This window comes from Misgurnus anguillicaudatus, chromosome 24, assembly GCF_027580225.2.
Source record: "Misgurnus anguillicaudatus chromosome 24, ASM2758022v2, whole genome shotgun sequence".
In the NCBI taxonomy this organism is placed as follows: domain Eukaryota; kingdom Metazoa; phylum Chordata; class Actinopteri; order Cypriniformes; family Cobitidae; genus Misgurnus; species Misgurnus anguillicaudatus.
Genome location: NC_073360.2, coordinates 381,064 through 404,118, shown reverse-complemented (window position 1 = coordinate 404,118; position 23,055 = coordinate 381,064). Strand labels below are relative to the sequence as shown.

The following is a 23,055-nucleotide window of genomic DNA, read 5'->3' as shown; positions in this document are numbered from 1 at the left end:
TCTGATCACTCTTCATAACATTCTGGAGTATATGCAAATTGCCATTATAAAAACTTAAGCAGCAACTTTTCCAATTTACAATATTTATGTAATTCTCAAAACTTCTGGCCACGACCGTACTATGGAAGTAAATGGTCACTATCTGCTGTGTGTTTACCATCATTTCTCAAAATATCTTCTTTTGTGTTCATTAGAAAAAAGAAATGCATACAGGTTTAGAACAACATGAGGATGAGTAAATGATGATTTAAAGATAACACACAGATGCAAATCATTTTGACAGGTATTGTTTAATATTACACAAAAATGTATTTTAATAACATATATTTTATATAACAAATAACATTATATTTACAAATGATTAAACCAAATAGCGTTTTCGTGAGATGTCTTATCTTAAAACCGAAAGTAAACCGGTTTCCGGCGATATTGCTTTTATACATCAGTTCCCTGGTTCCTCTTTTGTGAGGAACTACTTTCTTCTGCCACGGTCTTTAAGCTCAGAATGACAGGTAACTCTTTCACATACACACAAACAAACAAACAAACACACACACACACACACACACACACACACCCACACACACACACACACACACACACACACACAGTTGAAAGAAAAAGTATGTGAACCCTTTGGGCTTACTCGGATTTCTTCATAAATTGGTCATAAAATGTGTTCTGACCTTCATCTAAGTCACAACAATAGAGAAACACAGTCTGCTTAAACTAATACCGCACAAACATATGTTTTCATGTTTTTATTGAACACAACATGAAAACATTCATAGTGCAGGGTGGAAAAAGTACGCGAAACCCGAGGCCAATGACTTCTCCAAGAGCTAATTGGAGCCAGGAGTCAGCCACCCTGGGGTCCAATCAATGTGATGAGATTGGATGTGTTGATTAAAGCTGCCCTGTCCAATAAAAAACACACACCAGTTTTGAGTTTGCTGTTCTGAAGAAGCATTGTCTGATGTGAACCATGCCTCGCACAAAAGAGCTCTCAGAAGACCTACGATCAAGAATTGTTGACTTACATAAAGCTGGAAAGGGCTACAAAAGTATATCTAAAAGTCTTGATGTCCATGTGTCCACGGTAAGACAGATTGTCTACAAATGGAGAAAGTTCAGCACTGTTTCTACACTCCCTAGGCGTGGTCGTCCTGTAAGGATGACTGCAAGAGCACAGCGCAGAATGCTCAATGAGGTGAAGAAGAATCCTAGAGTGTCAGCTAAGGACTTACAGAAATCTCTGGCACATGCTAACATTTTTTGTTGACAAATCAACAATAAGGAAAACATTAAACAAGAATGGTCTTCATGGGAGGACACCATGGAGGAAGCCACTGCTGTCCAAAAAAAAAACATTGCAGCACGTTTGAAGTTAGCAAAAGAGCACCTGGATGTTCCACAGCACTACTGGCAAAACATTCTGTGGACAGATGAAACCAAAATTGAGTTGTTTGGAAAGAACACACAAGCTATGTGTGGAGAACAAAAGGCACAGCACACCAACATCAAAACCTCATCCCAACTGTGAAATATGGTGGAGGGGACATCATGGTTGGACGGATTACTGTCATCGATGGAAAAATGAATTCCAAAATTGTCAAGACATTTTGCAGGAAAACTTAAGACCATCTGTCCGCCAACTGAAGTTTAACAGAGGATGGACGATGCAACAGGACAACGACCCAAAGCATTGAAGTAAATCAACAACAGAATGGCTTCAACAGAAGAAAATACGCCCTCTGGAGTGGCCCAGTCAGAGTCCTGACCTCAACCCGATTGAGATGCTGTGGGATGACCTCAAGAGAGCGATTCACCCCAGACATCCCGATAATATTGCTGAACTAAAACACTTTTGTAAAGAGGAATGGTCCAAAATTTCCAAAGGAGGGTCAACCAGTTATTAAACCCAAAGGTTCACATACATTTTCCACCCTGCACTATGAATGTTTACATGTTGTGTTCAATAAAAACATGAAAACGTATAATGCTTGTGCAGTATTAGTTTAAGCAGACTGTGTTTCTCTATTGTTGTGACTTAGATGAAGATCAGAACACATTTTATGACCAATTTATGAAGAAATCCAAGTAAGCCCAAAGGGTTCACATACTTTTTCTTTCAACTGTATGTATGTACAGTATTGTTCAAAATAATAGCAGTACAATGTGACTAACCAGAATAATCAAGGTTTTTAGTATATTTTTTATTGCTACGTGGCAAACAAGTTACCAGTAGGTTCAGTAGATTCTCAGAAAACAAACAAGACCCAGCATTCTAATATGCATTTGGGCAATTAGTTGAAAGGGGTGTGTTCAAAAAAATAGCAGTGTGGCATTCAATCACTGAGGTCATCAATTTTGTGAAGAAACAGGTGTGAATCAGGTGGCCCCTATTTAAGGATGAAGCCAACACTTGTTGAACATGCATTTGAAAGCAGAGGAAAATGGGTCGTTCAAGACATTGTTCAGAAGAACAGCGTACTTTGATTAAAAAGTTGATTGGAGAGGGGAAAACCTATAAAGAGGTGCAAAAAATGATAGGCTGTTCAGCTAAAATGATCTCCAATGCCTTAAAATGGAGAGCAAAACCAGAGAGACGTGGAAGAAAACGGAAGACAACCATCAAAATGGATAGAAGAATAACCAGAATGGCAAAGGCTCAGCCAATGATCACTTCCAGGATGATCAAAGACAGTCTGGAGTTACCTGTAAGTACTGTGACAGTTAGAAGACATCTGTGTGAAGCTAATCTATTTTCAAGAATCCCTCGCAAAGTCCCTCTGTTAAAAAAAAGGCATGTGCAGAAGAGGTTACAATTTGCCAAAGAACACATCAACTGGCCTAAAGAGAAATGGAGGAATATTTTGTGGACTGATGAGAGTAAAATTGTTCTTTTTGGGTCCAAGGGCCACAGGCAGTTTGTGAGACGACCCCCAAACTCTGAATTCAAGCCACAGTACACAGTGAAGACAGTGAAGCATGGAGGTGCAAGCATCATGATATGGGCATGTTTCTCCTACTATGGTGTTGGGCCTATTTATCGCATACCAGGGATCATGGATCAGTTTTAAAATACTTGAAGAGGTCATGTTGCCCTATGCTAAAGAGGAAATGCCCTTGAAATGGTTGTTTCAACAAAACAATGACCCAAAACACACTAGTAAACGGGCAAAGTCTTGGTTTCAAACCAACAAAATTAATGTTATGGAGTGGCCAGCCCAATCTCCAGACCTTAATCCAATTGAGAACTTGTGGGGTGATATCAAAAATGCTGTTTCTGAAGCAAAACCAAGAAATGTGAATGAATTGTGGAATGTTGTTAAAGAATCATGGAGTGGAATAACAGCTGAGAGGTGCCACAAGTTGGTTGACTCCATGCCACACAGATGTCAAGCAGTTTTAAAAAACTGTGGTCATACAACTAAATATTAGTTTAGTGATTCACAGGATTGCTAAATCCCAGAAAAAAAAAAAAGTTTGTACAAAATAGTTTTGAGTTTGTACAGTCAAAGGTAGACACTGCTATTTTTTTTAACACACCCCTTTCAACTAATTGCCCAATTGCACAGCCTTAAGAGCGTGCATATCATGAATGCTGGGTCTTGTTTGTTTTCTTAGAATCTACTGAACCTACTGGTAACTTGTTTGCCACGTAGCAATAAAAAATATACTAAAAACCTTGATTATTCTGGTTAGTCACATTGTACTGCTATTATTTTGAACAATACTGTATATTCAAATCTGCAGTTGATCAGTGAAGATAGTGCCTATTTGAACATATGTTTAGAAAAAAATCGGACATGTGAGTTGTCAGTGTTCGCTTACCCTACTGACCACAGCCTAATCTCAAACACTTTTAAATTTCCCAAAGGCCAGATCATCAGAATGTATCGGTGTCTGATAGTCAAATGAGATTTAATTTGTTTTGGGTTTGTGTTGTTATTGTTTTGGTCGTGGTAAAAGTTAATTTATATAACTTAAATATACTAAATACATTTTCTATTTAATATTAACGCTTTCAAAAACATATCTGTGTTTATTATTATGGGTGTATGTCCAGTATCTGTTTACTTACTGCTTTATATTACATTTTCATATAGTGACATGGACATGTTTATTTACCTGATTGGCTCTCTCCAGATCAATCATCACCATTTCAAACTCATCAGCTCTAAGAACCAATAAAATTCAGAAATATAACATTAACACCATATAAAGACAGTATTTGTTAATGCTCTAAAACAGGGGTCCCCAACCTTTTTTACACCGCGGACCGGTTTCAGCTTAAAAAAAATTCTGCGGACCGGGGGTTGAGGTTCAGGGGGGTGCTGAGTTGCTGTTCAAACAAAGTGCTGAAAATCCTCCTTTGCAAAATGTATAACGTTTTAAACGGAAGAAAGATCAAACAACCATGCATTGGGAAAATTAATAATTGCTTTATTTATAGAATATTTTATATAGACGTGTAAAACCATATTTTGGGGGATAGTTTTTTTTACTTTCATTGTTTCAGTTTGCCTGCCCATTTAGTCTTAATAATTAACGGTATACGAACTTGGCTTGCTGTTCTCGATGGCAGCTCGAATCTTGGTCAGGCTTGAGCCCCAAGTTCAAGTAACAGAACGGAAGAAAAATGCAGTGAAGGAGGAGACATGCCAGAAGAATTGCGGCTGGGCGCGGAGGCACGGAGACTCCCGTTTACCATAATGATGATTGACACAGTTTCCTTTTAGACCTACGTTAAAAGTGTAGCCGTTAAAATATTATTACTGCAGTAAAAGAGTTTATTTTGATCATGGTGCCACGATCGCTGGATAATTCTGAAGTTGTTTTACAGAAGAATAAAATAATTACTTATCAGTCATTTACGATATCACACAGTTGAACGTCTCCGCATATTTACATGATGTGTGACGTACATTTGCAAATGATTCATTAATTCATACTTCTGCAATACTTTGATCGATTGTGTTTTAGAAGTACTGTATGCTCAAACTGACAGCAATGTGATTGCCGCAGTGCTGGTAGAGATAAAGAGAGACCACGAAAAAGAGAAAGTGCTGCCGATTAAGCTATTACGTAGCTATTATACAATTTATTCAGGATGTTCTTGCGACCCGGTGGCAACTTGTCCACGACCCGGTACTGGGCCGCGACCCGGCGGTTGGGGACCTCTGCTCTAAAACAATATAGACACTTGATTTTCTAGCACATTTTAAAAGAATTACAAAAATTATTTTTTTTTTGTGAGAAATTCTGAATAATTTGACACCTCAACCAGTTTAACATTTAAAGTTTTAGTAATGCACTGAAATTTCAGCCACTGGAAATGTTTCGGTACACAGCGGTCTGCATACTTCAAACTTCAAAACATTCAAAAGGGGGTGCAGTGCTGAAACACTTTGTCATGAATGGTTTAATACACAGAGACACAAAACTGTATTTAATTAAGAAATGATGTGTCCTGTATCAAATCAACACAGGATGTGATTTGTCCCCACAATACATACACATCATTTATAAACACATATGAAATGAAAACAAAGAATAACAGGAAAAAAATGGAAGTAAAGTTCTGTGTGAGGTGTAACTACATGTAATCGTGTTTTAATATTTCTTTATTATCCAACATCATGTGCATTAGATATTAAGTAATCTCTTAATTAATTAATTAATTAATTAATTAATTAATTAACTGCAGCCACAGTAACTTGCGCACTTGCCCTGAAGTTAACTTCGCACTTACTTTGCTGTTGACTCCTCATCATATTTGGTCTTCAGATCAAAAAGCTCTGTCTGTGTTCTTTCAAGTGCTGTAAAAACACAATTAATCAATATAACAAACAAAGTGATAGCCTCAGGCAAGAGGATGCAGGTATCTTTCTTGGCAAAATATCATTCTTTATTATAAAATGTGTCAGATTTTACAAGAATTAAAACTGGCAACGTTTACAAATAACAAGTTTGTCTGCATGTCTTATTTCCAAACTGCTTTGTTGTTACATCACGATTTGGCACACACGCAAATGTTAAAGGTGATTTTAAACAAGAACGCATAGATCTGAGTGCAGAATCTTATAACAGGGTTCACATTTGTATACAGTCTATCCCATCATACGAATAATCATTTGTTGATAAATGTGGCGGCTGAAAACTATCGTCATTTAAATATTACGCCTCTATAAATTCACACAATCACAATTTAAAAGTCTGTAGAGCATACATTGAGGGTGGGCAAACTACAGCCTACAGGCCACAAATAGGATAAGCCGTCAGGCACTTTCATCCAACCCATATTCGTTAGGATTTTGATCCAAAATTACTAATTTCGTGCAATACAAACAGTATGTTTATTTAGATCGCGGACACGCGCACCTGTCTGCAGTGTCTGAGCTTTCTGTTCTGCATCCTGCAGCTTACACACCAAAGCCTCATGTGACTCCTGGAACTTCCTATCAGAACAAAACCAGACACAATTAATCACAGAGCTGGAAAATTAGCCTTAAAAAAAACTGGATTGTCCCTTTAAGTCAGAGAACATGATGTCCTTTGCATTCTGGTTAAATACGTTTTGGCTGGAAATATAATTTTAAATGAATAGAATTACATTTATGGATATACAGGTTATGGGCACATCTTGTAATCTGAATCCGTTTGTATTTTTGTAGAATTATTTTTTTTTTTAATTTAAACTTGTTTGCCTTCTTTCCTGTGATGATGACCCATGTCTTCACTGGGGTTTTTCCTTACACTTCCATGAATTCTTCTTGCACTACACTACTGATTTATGACTGCTAGTTTACACTACATATAGTTTATTTTCACACTAAATTTTGACTTTGAGCTTCACCATGCTTTGTTATGTTCTTTTTGAACCCATAGTTTATCTGAATTTGCTGTAGGGTGATATTTCTAAAGGTACTATTATTGGTTAGGTAAAGACCTGCAGGATGGTCCCTGGAATATAATGTGGCTGGATTTCATCTCACAACAGAGTTCTCGTCTGTGAGTCTTCCTGTGGAATCCTTCATTTATGCATGTTTACTGTCCTTCAACTAATGTTTGTGTGAATTTGTATATAAAAAGGCCTGCTTATTCTTATGAATTATCCATCTTAGCCACTCGCCGTTCGGACAGACTCACTGCCTGTTTATGGCTACCTGCCGTACACAATGATATTACACACCTCTCTTTCTCAGCAAAATCTTTATGAATCTGCTGCTGTTTCTCCTGGGCTAGATTCTGTGCCTGGTTCCTGATGCTCTGCTCGTACTCCCGGATCTTCTCCTTTAGGTTCTTAATGGTCACTTCTGCAAATATCAGATGATAATTTCTCTATCAAAGCTTTCTGGACGGACAACATGCACATTTCACAGAAGACATGAACATTTAGGGTTTTAAAATGGTGAAAATCAGGATTTTTATTGGTGTTCATTCCATGTGTCTGTTGAATGCTTTATTCTGATTGGTTGAGCAATGTTACACGGGTCTTGATTATTTTTTCGGGAACAAGCACACCTGACCTGCAAAATGTCTTAAAACAACCAGCGCAATGTCTGTGGTAACCGTGGTATAAAAGAAATAATTGACGACAGGCTGTTGAATTATTTGAAAATAATGCACACCTGCAGTCCGACAATCAGTCCAGTGATACTAATCATCAAACAGTAAAAAGATCACTTCAATAATACAAACATGGCATTGAGTTATGCTGCATAAACAGTGCAAACAGAAAAAGAAAGGCCCATCTATATTATAGAAGCACTTTATTGAGTCCACATAAAGACAAATACTAAACTATATAGGCTACAATCTTCCAGCCTCTGGTGAAAATATTATTATTGTAGTATCTACAACATATATTAATACTCTTAATATTTTTGCTTTATCAATGTGCTGCCCTGCCGCCCGTCAAACTAAACACGTTAATTAATCGGAACTGAATTAGTGGAGGGAGAGGAAAAAGTGCCGTGTCACCGGCACTGCTTTAAATGACAATTCAAATTACTGAATCTATACCAATTTAATAAGGTTCCACCAAAGTCAGAGAATACGGAAATCCAAATCACATCCCTGAATTTCTGTTATTCATGTTTAGTAAACTTTAATAGGTTTTCTATTATGCTGTGCTAAGCTGAACTGTTAATTAATAATAGGCTACATAATCAAATTAGAATAAGAGAAAGTATTTTTACTGTTTGTGTAATTATCAAAAATGAGATAACAAAACTAAAGAGAATAGCATTCATAATAAAACTGTGTTCTTAAAGCATTGCAGAGCAATTTAGTTGTCAAGCATTCACATTAATGTACTTAGGGGCGGTTTCCCGGACAGGGATTAGACTAGTCCTAGACTAAATGTAAGAGCTGTCCAAACTCAAAACAACTTGCACTGATATCTTAAAATACATCAGTGATCTTTGTTTTTCCTCAAAATGCACGCCAGTAATGTTTTTAGTAAGGCATGTATGTTAAAACTAGTTATATTTCATAATTAAACTAAGCCCTAGTCCTGGCTTAATCTAATCCCTGTCCGAGAAACCACCCCTTAGTGTCCACCTATCAATCGTCACTACAGCGTCATCACTATAATGTAAAAGATGGATTAGCTTTACCTTAGTGCTAGCTTGTGCTCGAGCAAACACTACAAGTTCCCAATCTCCATTTTAGCGATGAAAAACATCCACAGGTTGCGAATCAGGGACACCATGCTAGTTTTTTCCAAACTTGCAGTTTGTGGCAGAACATTCGCGACAAGCACGTCAGCCTTATATGCTTAAATGCAACTTCCAAGAGGCTCAGCGGAGCGCGTCGACTACTGACGCTACAGGTGTTTGAACAGAAACTGTCACGTGAGACAGAGGTAACGTTAGTGATAAAAGCAATGTGCAAACATCTATTTGTGGTGGCCAATTTAATTTTGTGGAGGACTGAGAAATAAATAAATGTATGGGAATGTACAACAACGCTCTCACTTGTATGATGTCACAGCAGTAGGCAGCGCAAAAATAACGACACGCCTATAATCCCTCCCACTGCGAAGTGAAACACGATGGAAAAGCCAACCACGCCAATGTGAAGTGAGCTGACCCAACCCAAACTAAACTAAACCGTGGGGTACTATGCAATGGAAAAGCGCCATTACATTGAGCCGTTATTATCGACATCCTGATGCTTCAAAAGGGAGGGGTGAGCTGTGAACGGAGTTCCCTTATTAACTTATTAGTTACCTTGGTTCTTGACATCAGCAAACTCTTTGTTGTATTCATCCAGCGTCTCACGTAACTTTTGATTCTCTGTGTCAATGTCGTTCATCTTCTGAACCTTCAGCTGCAGCTGCTGTGACAACTCCAACACCGACACTGGATCTACACACACACACACACACACACACACACACACACGTTTCCATGTTTTGTGGGGACATTCCATAGACATAATGGGTTTTATACTGTACAAACTGTATATTCTATTCCCTTCCCCAAACGTCGAGCACCGTTTTTCAGCACGAAAGAGAACCGCTAGCTGCTGGCTTATTTGAAAAACGCAGAGCTTCCATTGGAAACAATTGAAAACATGCGCCGGCCGCGGGCGCATGTACACCTACAGAGGAGCTTACACAAGCAGTAGAGAAAGAAAAAAACAAAATACATAGTTTGTTATCCAGACGGAGAAAGCAGTTTGTTATCCAGACGGAGGCACTGTGTGTGCTGCATTAGACCAATACAGTAGTAATGCTAAAACCACTGCTCCTTAAAGGAATAGTTTAATATGGCAAAAGGGTAGACTATGTTATTACCTCAACTTAGACGAACCAATACATATCCATCTTTCCCCAACGCGCGCACTGCACAGCCCGCCGTGAACGTGCCAGCACTCAGCCCAGACCCATTCATTCCTATGTTACCAAACAGGGAAGCCACCAAACACTTCTGTGTTTTCCCTATTTAAAGACTGTTACATGAGGAGTTATACTAGTAAGTATGGTGCCACAAAATAAAACTTTTTTTGGCACCATAGGAGTGAATGGGGCCAGGCCAAACGCCAACACACCCACAACGCGCTGCACAGTGCACGCACCGAAAAAAAACAGGTATGCATTAAAGACATAGAATGATTGAACGGAGTATTTATCCTTGTTCTGTGATGTGACATGTAGACAAAAAAAATTTTGTTTGGGTCTGTAATACCTTAGAAGCTTCCTAAAAACCTCTCTCAGATAGCTCTATTAGGGTGGGGGATTTTAAACAAGTGGTTTTGCACCTATTTGGCTCCCCCTACTGGCTTAACTTGCAATCTCATTACTGATTGGCTGACTTTGCTGCCACTCAAAAAATGTAGCCAATTATTTTAAAGTGGAAGGACAGTTAGATGCCTGTGATGTCATAAGCATCAGTTTTTCAGATTGGGCTGTTTTCTGGCTGACATTTCTAAAAGAGGAATTTCTATGAGACTGAGATGTTTAGCATGTTTAGCACTTTTTGTATGTTTGTGAATGTGGGTAGACTATCACATTCTCTGTCCCCTTTAATTCGTCTAGGTTGAGGCAATAACAGTTTAATATGGCAAAAGGGTAGACTATTCCTTCAACATAGATATATAATGATGATCATCAGACAATCTGTCAGTTTGTGGAAGTTACTGGTTAACAAGTAGAATTAGGTAAGGTTTAAATATAATTTTTTACTTTCTTTAATATCTGATAACAAAACATGTGTCAATAAGATTGGCTTCAGCCCTTGGTTGCATTAACTCTTTCCCCGCCATTGACGAGATATCTCGTCAATTAAGAGAAAACGCTTCCCCGCCAATGACGAGATTTTCCGTCTTTCCGCAATACCGCAACTTATACAACCCGGAAGTATTGCCCTCTGACAAGCTGCTGCATGTCCGTGTCTGTTTTAAAGATCGCTCTGAATGGGATCTCTATGAAAAGTCCGTCACAAAAATTGAATTATCTCTGCTTTTTGCTCAAAATGTGGTGTTTTTGCAGAAACCTACCCATATTCAAAAGCTGATTACAAAAGAACTACTCAAGGTAGGTTGAAACGGTTTTTTTTGTTTGAAAGCAGAGGGTCTGTTCTTTCATTTGGTATATTGTATGTTTATATATCTGAAGAAGAACATTTTCTGGAAGGCATTAAACTTTGGTGAAAATCAGGAAAAACGCTGGCTGGCAACTTTTAAAAAAAAATGCTGGCGGTGAAAGAGTTAAAATACAGTATGACAGTTCAGAAACTAGTAGAAAGGGCCAACACTAGTCTGACCTTGGGAACAAACGTGACTTAATGACTGTTGTCACAAATATGCTAATTAGCATGTAAAGAATAGGTTCCGACAAATCGGGACCATGAGGATCCATTTTGAATTGATTCATGAAGGTCCAAACGATTCCCACCCCTAGAAAACATTTGTATGCATTAACAAGCATAAAGTGCATTTCAAACTGTGTATATCACCTCTTGAGCAGGTCACTGGATGATGCGTTTATATTTTGGGCATATTTGAAACAGAATGTAATGTCCAAGTAACTTTCAGTTGAGGTCCAACTATCAATTGTCAGAGGTATTTACTTTATTATGTTTATTCTCAGTTTTGGACTGAATTTGATCACAGAGCTCAGGATGAACTGATGCTGAAGTGCACATGTGAAGGGATGTTGGAACACTGTGTGTTTTAAATCTTGTGATAAAATCTAACTTTGTCTACTGCATGTTGTTGGCAATAAAACCCATAGAGCACTGTGGTTGTTTTTGGTCTGTTTGAATTGGCATTAAATGTCTGCATAAACACAAAATCCAGTGTTTGATGTTTTGCTGTTATAAATACCCAGGTGATGATGATGATGATGCAGCACAACAACACATTAACTTTTTATGATTTGATAACTCACACGGCAGAAGGGAGTAATCTTGTCTTAACATCATGCCCAGCAGATGTCTGGCCAGCAACCACTGACCGCTTCCCATTTAATCTACCTGCATTCATATTTATTTATTTTTATTTTAAATGTTTTAAGTCCTATAAAATTTTCTAATATAGTATCTAATATATAGTATGTCCTCTATAGAATAAGCTATGTATGGCTCTTAAGGTTTTTCCATCATAGGACTTTTGCCTCCCATTAAAAATAACGTTTTTTTTCCTAGGAGTTTTTTTCTGACATTACTAAGTTAAGACACTCTTGTAACTATATATTATAGTATTACTACGCTCGCTAGTACGGTTTAATCTTGGCTGCTGAACTCTGCTACTTTTGTTGTCTACCGAGTTTTCTCCTACTTTTATCAATGTAAAGCTGCTTTGAAACAATAGGCTTTATGCCCAGCTGCACTACTTCCTGAACTTCAGCCAGCTCCTTGTTTCCTGTCTGCCATTATTGGACAAACCGACAAATCCAGGCGTGCCTGACCTCAGTAGTCACAAACAAACTGATTAATCCAGGCGTGCTTGACCTCAGTAATCACAACAACAATAATCAGACACACCTGGATTAATCAGCCCGTCCAACAATGGCAGACAGGAAACAAGGAGCAGGCCGAAGTCCAGGAAGCAGTGCAGCTGGGCACAAAGCCCACAGTAAAAAACGTTTTATAAATAAAACTGAATTGAACTTAATTAAACCAACACAAGACGCACTAAGTAGTAGTAGACCAACACCAATCCCGTATAAAAATTTGACACTGTTATATACTGAAATTATTAGAGAGCCATTTTAAAAAGAGTTATGTTTAGCACTCACCCGGCACATCGATCAGCCGTTTATAGACACTTAGGAAGGCTGTTTCGGCTTCTTTACTCCTCCTGCTCAATGCATCAACCTGAAAGATACAAAACATACCCATCAGCAGTGCCCTAACTCTCCTACACATTAAGGGCCTAATTACACCAAACGCGCTTTAAGTGCTTGGAAACGCAAGGCGTGACGCACTGCCTTTCTTAGAAAAAAGAGCAATTGGAAGTATATCACTCTCTCAACACTGGAGTGCAAGTTCGTGGCTTCTATTTTGAGTTGTTTAGGACACAGTGACACACAGCCCTCTCACAATGCCTATCATATAGCGTAGCCGATCAATGCCACTCAGACGGTAACAAATGTGCCGCGTGCAGGTTTTTATGAAAGCAAATAAGGTTTAAATGACTGTAGCACAACTGATGTTTCGCCTTTTCAACTGTGCCAGAGATGTTCACAAGTCTCTAAACTCGAGTCCGAGTCAAGTCTGAAGTCTTTGACCTCGAGTCCAAGTCAAGTCCGAAGTCTTTGACCTCGAGTCCAAGTCAAGTCTGAAGTCTCTGGGTTCGAGTCAAAGTCAAGTCTCAAGTCTCGTTGTAACAAATAAAACTCTAATAACAAATAAAGAAATTATAAACATTTATAAAAAAACAAAGTTGCACATTAAGTAAGGTCTAAAATTAGCATTAGGTACAGAAATTAAATTAAATGGATAATAACACTGTCTTTATTGTACAAATTAAATAATAATATTATTATTTTTGAGCAATAGAAGTGATTTTCTGTTTGTCTTGGGTTGTTTGATTAACATAAATGACACAGACTTAAGTAGGTTAATTGAGGTTACTGTCTCTTTATTAAGAACAAATAAGGCCAGACTGGTTTCTGACTGGTCTCTTAAGACATAAACAAAAAAATTTTATTAGAAAAAGAATACTGTGAGATCATTTTGCGTGTATGTGCCTTGTCAAGAAAAGAAAGATTTTATGTTGGCTTAACTTTTGAAACACTTCTCTCTGTATGTGCACTACTGAGGGCACTAAAACGCGTGCTCAAACACAGGCAGAGGGCGAATTCAGGAAGAAGATGCAGCAGTCGCTTCACATAAAAACGTTACGTTGTTTTTCATTGCTCTATTCAGCAAATGTATGTTAATGGACTACAGTATGACACAAAGTAGCGCAACTCTGGACCTGACTGGAGCTTGACCGGATACACTTAAACCGCATGTGCGTACAGAAATCTGCTCACTTGAGCGCCTTTTTGCGGTTAAATTGTTTAACCATTTAAACAATTGCAAGCCTTAGAAACACGTTAATGATAAACTTACCCTATTTAAATTGCATATTAATCCGCAAATCGCATGTGAGCCGAACCGCGGATCCGTCACAGCACTACCCAAAGCTTCAGATGAATGCCACAGCAGTGGCTGCCTGCAGGTACAGTCGACATGTATGTTCGCGGCCGCGCGCGCGGAGCAGATACGTCACGTGTTACATCGTGGGCAGGTTGTAGGTAACGGAGGGAGCTATAACAGCGAGCTCATCAGACGTTTCCTAAAAATAAACATTGTTCACGAGTCGCGCGGCTCGAGTCCGAGTCGAGTCTGAAGTCTTTGAGGGTCGAGTCTCAAGTCGAGTCTGAAGTCACTGTGTGTGCGACTTAAGTCGCACTCGAGTCCGAGTCTCAAACTCGAGTCCCCATCTCTGAACCGTGCTATTTTGAACCACACTGTGCGTTCTTTTCCCGAGCCCAAGTGCAGAATGATTACACATTGGGGGTCAAAAGCGCTCGGTTGTGGTTTGTTTTGTATAGTGAAAGTGACAAGCTTGTCAAGTATGCAACGCATACTCGAAATTTGACCTCTGCATTTAACCCATTCCAGTGAGTAGTGAACACACACACAAACGGAGCAGTGGGCAGTTTTAGCACCCAGGGAGCAATTATGTACAATGTTGAATATGTGATTTGGCTGGATTGATGGCATTAAAAACTCTTTTACGGAGTGTCTGAATGCTATAAGGTCTGTGACGTAAATGACTGTAAAAACAGTAAACAGTGAATCATTGAAGGCTACATGGATGAATGTGAGAAAGATATTAAGACTAAGACTCACCTCAGCCTGAAAACTCTTCAGCAGTGGAGCCACAAGCTTCCTCAGGTCCTGCAAAACATTTATCACCATCATTAACTCAAAGCTCCATTTGTTTTAATTGAATAAAACATTTTAAAGTCATGTCTGTATCTGAATCTGTATTTATTCTAGCCATCTATTTACTGTAACTTATGTTAAAATCTGTTTATAATGTGTTTAGGGGACAAACACAGCCATAACATTGTGACCACCTGCCTAATATATGTAAAGCACTTTGAATGACCTTTGTGTATGAAATGTGCTATACAAATAAACTTGCCTTGCCTTGCCTTGAAGGTCCCCCTTTTGCGTGTATGTATGAAAGGACAAATTCAAATTGCTATATTGACATGACATAGGCTACATGAGTAGTGGTGCGCGGGGCAAAAACTAATGCCGGGTGAGTTGAAACACGGACCGTTTACAACCCTAAAACAGAAAAAGTTGGGACACAGTAGAAATTGTGAGTAAAAAAGGAATGGACTAATTTACAAATCTCATAAACTTATATTTTATTCACAATAGAGTATAGATAACAAATCAAATGTTGAAAGTGACATATTTTGAAAAGTCATGCCAAATATTGGCTCATTTTGGATTTCATGAGAGCTACACATTCCAATAAAAGTTGGGACAGGTAGCAATAAGAGGCCAGAAAAGTTAAATGTACATATAAGGAACAGCTGGAGGAGGCCCAATGTTTAGGAATAGGAATGTTGTCCTATTCTTGTCTAATGCAGACTTCTAGTTGCTCAACTGTCTTAGGTCTTCTTTGTCGCATCTTCCTCTTTATGATGCACCAAATGTTTTCTGTGGGGGAAAGATCTGGACTGCAGGCTGGCCATTTCAGTACCCGGATCCTTCTTCTAAGCAGCCATGATGTTGTAATTGATGCAGTATGTGGTCTGGCATTGTCATGTTGGAAAATGCAAGGTCTTCCCTGAAAGAGACGATGTCTGAATGGGATCATATGTATCTAGAACTTGGATAAACCTTTCAGCATTGATGGTGCCTTTCCAGATGTGTAAGCTGCCCATGCCACACGCACTCATACAACCCCAAACCACCAGAGATGCAGGCTTCTGAACTGAGCGCAAATAACAACTTGGGTTGTCATTGTCCTCTTTAGTCCGGATGAAATGGCGTCCCAGTTTTCCAAAAAAGAACTTCAAATTTTGATTCGTTGAACCACAGAACAGTTTTTCACTTTGCCAAAGTTCATTTTAAATGAGCCTTGCCCAGGGAAAACGCCTGTGCTTCTGGATCATGTTTAGATATGGCTTCTTTTTTGACCTAATGGGCCCTATCTTGTACCCAGCGCAATTGACTTTGTCAGTGACGCATGTATCATTCATATTTTGCACTGGCGCACAGCGGGTTTTTCCCTCCACAGACGCACGTCGGCAAACTAGGGAATGAACTTGCGCTCCCTGGGCGGTTCAGCGCAAAAAAGGAGGCGTGCTCCGGCGCAAACCATCTCTTATGCTATTTTGCAGTTTCAAAAAACAATTGCACTACTAACCAAAAAAAACTAGTCTAAAGTCAGTGGCGCGTTGCGCGTGGTTCATTATGCTATTTTAAGGGCGCATGCTTGACCATAATGTATAGCGTGCACAACGCGCATTACTTATCTAATCTACACAGATGCAACAGTTATTTTTGCAAATCATAAATTGTTACAATAAAAAATATAAGATAAGGGAAATCATTAAATCATAAATTGTTACAATAAAAAATATTAATACATGAGATAAGGGAAATCATTGTGGTGAGCATTGTGGTGATAGTTTTTATTTATTTTGTGTGGCAGCGTTAAACAATTATCATGCAAATAACGATTAAAATATTTTCATAAGTTTGTTGTGTGTCTGTATTACTTTTATTTTATCTAAATAATAATTAAAATGTTTTCATAAGAAACCTTCATGTATGTGAACTTGATTTGTAAGTGTACTTTGGGGTTGGACCTTGCTTGCGTTTCTTGTGTCCGATTTCAAAGCCCCCAAACCCTTTCAGCGGTGAGGGTGGACGCAGCGATGTCCTCCTGTGTGCCCGGCGTGCCCGATTTATGCTGGCAAGCTTGGGATCCGCCCGTCTCCTGACATCATTGTAGTGCTTGGCGCAGCTGATGAGACAATTGCGGCTATTTCCTCTCACGCCTGTTTAACCGACGCTGATTTGGGCGGGTTTCTCCCATCCCCACAACAACTCAAACCAACTTCTCTGTCTTTGACTGCTCTTACAAGAACGTGTGTCTCCTCGGCTGTGAACCGCTCCTGGCGTGCGCCTGTCAAATCCGTCATAATAATAGGAACCCACCATGGAACTTGCGCCCTTGCGTTTAAAGGGAATGTTGGATAGCGTTCTGATTGGTTTATTTGACGTTACGCCCAAACCACACCTATGAATAACCAACCCCTTATTGATTTGCGCCCGGCGCAAGACTTATTTCTCCCGCCGGGAAAATAGCAACAGCGCCCAAGATCCACCCACAAAGTCACTTGCGCTTTGCGCTTCGGACTTGCGTTTCAGATCGTTAAAATAGGGCCCATAGAGTTTTAGCTGGCAACAGCGAATGACACGGTGGATTGTGTTCACTGACAATGTTTTCTGGAAGTATTCCAGAGCCCATGTTATGATTTCCATTACAGTAGCATTCCTGTATGTGATGCAGTGCCGTCTAAGGGGCCGAAGATCACCGGCATCCGGTATGGTTTTCGCTTCTTGACCCTTACGCACAGAGATTGTTCCAGATTCTCTGAATCTTTGGATGATATTATGCACTGTAGATGATGATAACTTCAATCTCTTTGCAATTTTTCTCTAAGAAACTCAGAAAACTCTTTTTCGCCGCAGCATGGGGCGAATTGGTGATTCTCTGCCCATCTTGACCTCTGAGAGACACTGCCACTCTGAGAGGCTCTTTTTATACCCAATCATGTTGCCAATTGACCTAATAAGTTGCAAATTGGTCTTTCAACTGTTCCTTATATGTACATTAAAATTTTCTGGCCTCTTATTGCTACCTGTCCCAACTTTTTTTGGAATGTGTAGCTCTCATGAAATCCAAAATAAGCCAATATTTGGCATGACATTTCAAAATATCTCACTTTCAACATTTGATATGTTATCTGTATTCTACTGTGAATAAAATATAAGTTTATGAGATTTGTAAATTATTCCATTACTTTTTTACTCACAATTTCTGCAGTATCCCAACTTTTTCTGTTTTGGGGTTGTACATTGTGGCACAGGGTTGATCGATTCGTTTTTTCTGTATTATTTTCACGTTCCCACAAATGTATGGAAAGGTATAATGTTTTTCCATAGAGTTATTGATGAACGAGTGTTTTGATAGCATGTAAGTAAATTTTTTCATCATATGTTTTTTTCGGTTTCTGAGTTGTGTGTGTGTGTAAGATACCAAAAGCAATGTTATGTCATATTAATCAGTGTCTTGTTGACTAAACATAGCATCGTTTTGAAATATGTCAGCAGCTCTAAGCAACTTTTTTGGTAGGCTTGAAAATATTTTCACCCAGCGGAGTTAATTGTAACGCTGTGTTACAACTAACCCCTCAGCATTTACGATATGAAAACCGCTAAAGTAAGCATAATTCTTGCCATTGTTTTAAATAGACTACACACAAATGATTGCTGCCTGCAAACAAAATAAATTTGCCTGTCCTATCAAAAATTGTGTGTCAAAATGTATTTTGTTCATATCTTTAATATTGATTGAGTAAGGTCATGTCAAAGATTAAAATCTTAATGACATATATGGCTAAAATCAGATTTTGATTTTCAGTTCATCATTGATTTTGAGACTTTAGTATGTGTTTTACAGACTGGGTCACATATAATTTTTTTTGTCATAATTGTGCTGCTTTTTCTCACATATTTAGACATTTGTATCCATTTATAATTGAACTATTGTTAGATAAGGGATGAATAGTGTAGATACCCGCTTTTATGAAAAATTTAGCCCGCCACGCACCACTGTATCTATTTTTCCAACCCGCCCTGTGACCATTAAAATAGACATACTAAGCATGTGTAATGTAAACGAAAACAGGCTTTATTTCAGCCTAAAAGTGCTTGGAAACAACCATTAGATTACATCGCTCTGTAAACTGGCAACAATACGCTTAAGTTACGTATGAACCATTGCCATTGAACCATTGAAACCAGCATTGTCATATTATAATGATAACATTTTTAACATTTACAAAGCAAAGTTTGTATTATCTACTGACAAATTCAGACCTTAATATTTCTTGCACCTTGTCTTTCATCTTCACTTTTATTTCTCTGTTTATTTTATTTTTGGAGCTTTCGTGACGTAAGGCCAACAGTGATATCAAGTTACGCTACTACGTAATTTAACCTTATCAAAGAACCTAATAAAATATGAAATATTTAATAAAGACTATGGGGTATTGCACGCAACATACATATTTTTTATTTTGTTTTTAATGACCCGCTCCGCAATAAAGTGACAACTTTACCGCCCTGCGGGTAACGAGACAACCTGCATCACTAACGTTACTGGATGCAGTTTATAAATGCTTCTAGAAAGTAGGCTGTTTTTTGGCATGTTTGCTTGTGCTGCCGCGGTCTTTCGCAGGGCACAACATCTCTTCCACTCGACAGCATGCCTCTGTTTAAGGTGCCTGCAGTAAATGGTTCGTACCTTTGCTAGCAACAGACTTCTAACACACTTTGCAGAGAGGTGTTGTTTGTTTTGTGTCTGACGCTGCAAAACCGAACCAATTCCAAATAACAGATGACACTGTGCCTTTCTTGGGAACGCGTTCTTCCATGCTCGCTGCCATGTTGTTTGTATATCTCTATGGCAAACGCGTGGGGGAGGGCTGAGCCCACTCGGAACTACGGGAGCCCAGAGGGGAGTTTTGGCGGATGTTAAAGAGGAAACCGATTTAATTCAAACAAATCGATGTTAAACTACACATTCGAGTTAATCGATAAAATCGATTTATCTCCCAGCCCTACATTTGGTCTTTTTTCAGTTGTCTCATAACACTGCATTCAGCAAAAACTGGGCTACAATTAGAGATGTCCCGATACCGATATCTGCCCGATACTATTGTAATTAAATGTGTATAGTGCTTTCTGCTATATCGTGTTGGGCAGACCCAAACGTCACGTTCAGTGACACGAAAGTGTTGCAAAGTCATATTTTAGAACTGTTTGGAACTCCATAGAAACATAACTTAGAAACTCCATAGCTTTCTAAGTTATAACTTAGAACTCCACAGAAACAAGTCAACCGCACATAACTTTCTGTAACTGCCCGGAGTTACAGAAAGCTGCTCACTTTAGAGCCTTTTTGCAGTTAAATTGTTTAAAATCACTTGAATGTTAACATATGCAAGCCTTTGAAACATTTGCCAAAGATAAACTTTCCCCATTTAAATTTGCATGTCAAACCGCAAATCAAATCTCATGCGAGCCGAACCGTGGGTCATGACTCGTGACCATGGATCAACTGCAAGCGCAATGCTTTTTATTTTCCACACGCAGTCGACACAAACACTTGAAAATGTGCACATTTAATACAGACATTATAGGCTAAGTCAGTGGTTCTCAACTCCAGTCCTCGGGACCCACTGCTCTGCATATTGTGCATGTCTCCCTTACTTAACACAACTGATTCAGATCATCAGCTCGTTAAGATAGATTCCATGAACTGAACTGAGTGTGTCAGATATGAGAGACATCCAAAATGTGCAGAGCAGCGGGTCCCGAGGACTGGAGTTGAGAACCACTGGCCTACGTTACATGTAATATAGAACAGCCTGCTAATTTTAAGATGCCCATCAACATAAAAATTCAGGCTACGCCATTGCTATAGCCAAATTCCTCAATACATATTTACGAGACGTATCAGTAATGATAATTTTCACATTTTTAATAAGAAAAAGCATAATATGCAACCAAGGCCAAATTATGACAAACAGAAAATATTTATTTATTACACTAGTAATTGTTAGATTAGAGTGAAACGGACTATAAGAGATTACTTTCTTACCTTTCCTTCTCGTTCTTTACGTTGTGGTTGTCCAGTCGGATATTCTTGCGTTTGCATATTTTGCATCTGGAAAATCTTTTTTTATTGGCCAGTCCAGTTCAAAGTCTTTATAGCCAAACGAGATTATTTGTGGAGCTCGACTAACGCTACTGTTTGCCATGTCTGGCGCGGTTTGAATTTGAAGCCGATTACTGGTGCTGACGTCACAATATTTTTAATTTTAATGGATTTTATTGCTGTTTGTTTATTATAAGTTCAAGTCATTGTCGAGTCTGCCACTTCAAGTCAAGTCTCAAGTAACTTGTTTTCAAATCAAAGTGAAGTCAAGTCATTTTCATACTTTAATCAAGCAAGTCCTGAAAATTGTGACTTGAGTAAGAGTCGAGTCAAGTCATGTGACTCGAGTCCCCCACCTCTCTCTCTCTCTCTCTCTCATAAAGGTCAACAGTACCTCTGGTGAGCTCTTTTTAAACTGCCGGCTCTGCTCGACGAGGTTCTTCCTGGACTGTTCACTGTCATCCTGTCTGCTGGCCAATAGTGTGGCAGTGCTGTCTAACTCTCTCTGAAGGAGAACAGAAGAAAAAGCAATATAATGTATATGTTGAATGTTAAATACAGTTGAAAGAAAAAGTATGTGAACCATTTGGGCTTGCTTGGATTTCTTCATGAATTGGTCATGAAATGTGTTCTGATCTTCATCTGGGTCACAACGATAGAGAAACACAGTCTGCTTAAACTAATACCGCAGAAACATTATACGTTTTCATGTTTTTATTGAACACAACATGTAAACATTCATAGTGCAGGGTGGAAAAAGTATGTGAAACCCTAGGCTAATGACTTCTCCAAGAGCTAATTGGAGCCAGGAGTCAGCCAACCTGGGGTCCAATCAATGTGATGAGATTGGATGTGTTGATTAAAGCTGCCCTGTCCAATAAAAAACACACACCAGTTTTGAGTTTGCTGTTCTGAAGAAGCATTGTCTGATGTGAACCATGCCTCGCACAAAGAGCTCTCAGAAGACCTACGATCAAGAATTGTTGACTTACATAAAGCTGGAAAGGGCTACAAAAGTATCTCTAAAAGCCTTGATGTCCATGTGTCCACGGTAAGACAGATTGTCTACAAATGGAGAAAGTTAAGCACTGTTGCTACACTCCTTAGGCGTGGTCATCCTGTAAAGATGTCTGCAAGAGCACAGCGCAGAATGCTCAATGAGGTGAAGAAGAATCATAGAGTGTCAGCTAAAGACTTACAGAAATCTCTGGCACATGCTAACATTTTTGTTGACAAATCTACAATAAGTAAAACATTAAACAAGAAGGGACTTTATGGGAGGACACCATGGAGGAAGCCACTGCTGCCCCAAAAAAAACATTGCAGCACGTTTGAAGTTTGCAAAAGAGCACCTGGATGTTCCACAGCAATACGGGCAAAACATTCTGTGGACAGATGAAACCAAAATTGAGTTGTTTGGAAAGAACACACAACGCTATGTGTGGAGAACAAAAGGCACAGCACACCAACATCAAAACCTCATCCCAACTGTGAAATATGGTGGAGGGGGCATCATGGTTTGGGGCTGCTTTGCTGCCTCAGGCCCTGGACGGATTACTGTCATCGATGGAAAAATGAATTCCAAAGTTTATCAAGACATTTTGCAGGAAAACTGTCCGCCAACTGAAGCTTAACTGAAGCAGAGTCCTGCCCTCAACCCGATTGAGATGCTGTGGCATGAACTCAAGAGAGCGATTCACACAAGACATCCCAAGAATATTGCTGAACTGAAACACTTTTGTAAAGAGGAATGGTCCAAAATTTCTCCTGAAACCGTTGTGCAGGTCTGATCTGCAACTATAGGAAACATTTGGTTGAGGTTATTGCTGCCAAAGGAGGGTCAACCAGTTATTAAACCCAAAGGTTCACACACTTTTTCCACCCTGCACTATGAATGTTTAAATGTTGTGTTTAATAAAAACATGAAAACGTATAATGCTTGTGCGGTATTAGTTTAAGCAGACTGTGTTTCTCTATTGTTGTGACTTAGATGAAGATCAGAACACATTTTATGACCAATTTATGAAGAAATCCAAGTAAGCCCAAAGGGTTCACATACTTTTTCTT

The 23,055-nt window shown here is 38.9% G+C and overlaps 1 protein-coding gene across 5 annotated transcripts in view; it reads right to left on the bottom strand.

Annotated features, from left to right (window-relative positions):
- Positions 1-23,055, bottom strand: part of cux1b (cut-like homeobox 1b) — an 84,976-nt gene that overhangs the window by 44,064 nt on the left and 17,857 nt on the right. For 4 of the 5 annotated variants that reach the window (XM_073862739.1, XM_073862738.1, XM_073862736.1 and 1 more), the window contains exons 2-9: positions 21,383-21,493; positions 14,862-14,909; positions 12,755-12,833; positions 9,243-9,380; positions 7,199-7,322; positions 6,388-6,464; positions 5,759-5,825; positions 4,135-4,183 (exon numbers count right to left, since the gene is read on the bottom strand). In XM_073862739.1, the coding sequence (XP_073718840.1) occupies positions 4,135-4,183; positions 5,759-5,825; positions 6,388-6,464; positions 7,199-7,322; positions 9,243-9,380; positions 12,755-12,833; positions 14,862-14,909; positions 21,383-21,493 (693 nt within the window). The remainder of the gene's footprint in view (positions 1-4,134; positions 4,184-5,758; positions 5,826-6,387; positions 6,465-7,198; positions 7,323-9,242; positions 9,381-12,754; positions 12,834-14,861; positions 14,910-21,382; positions 21,494-23,055) is intronic. The other variant, XM_073862740.1, reaches the window with a different exon arrangement.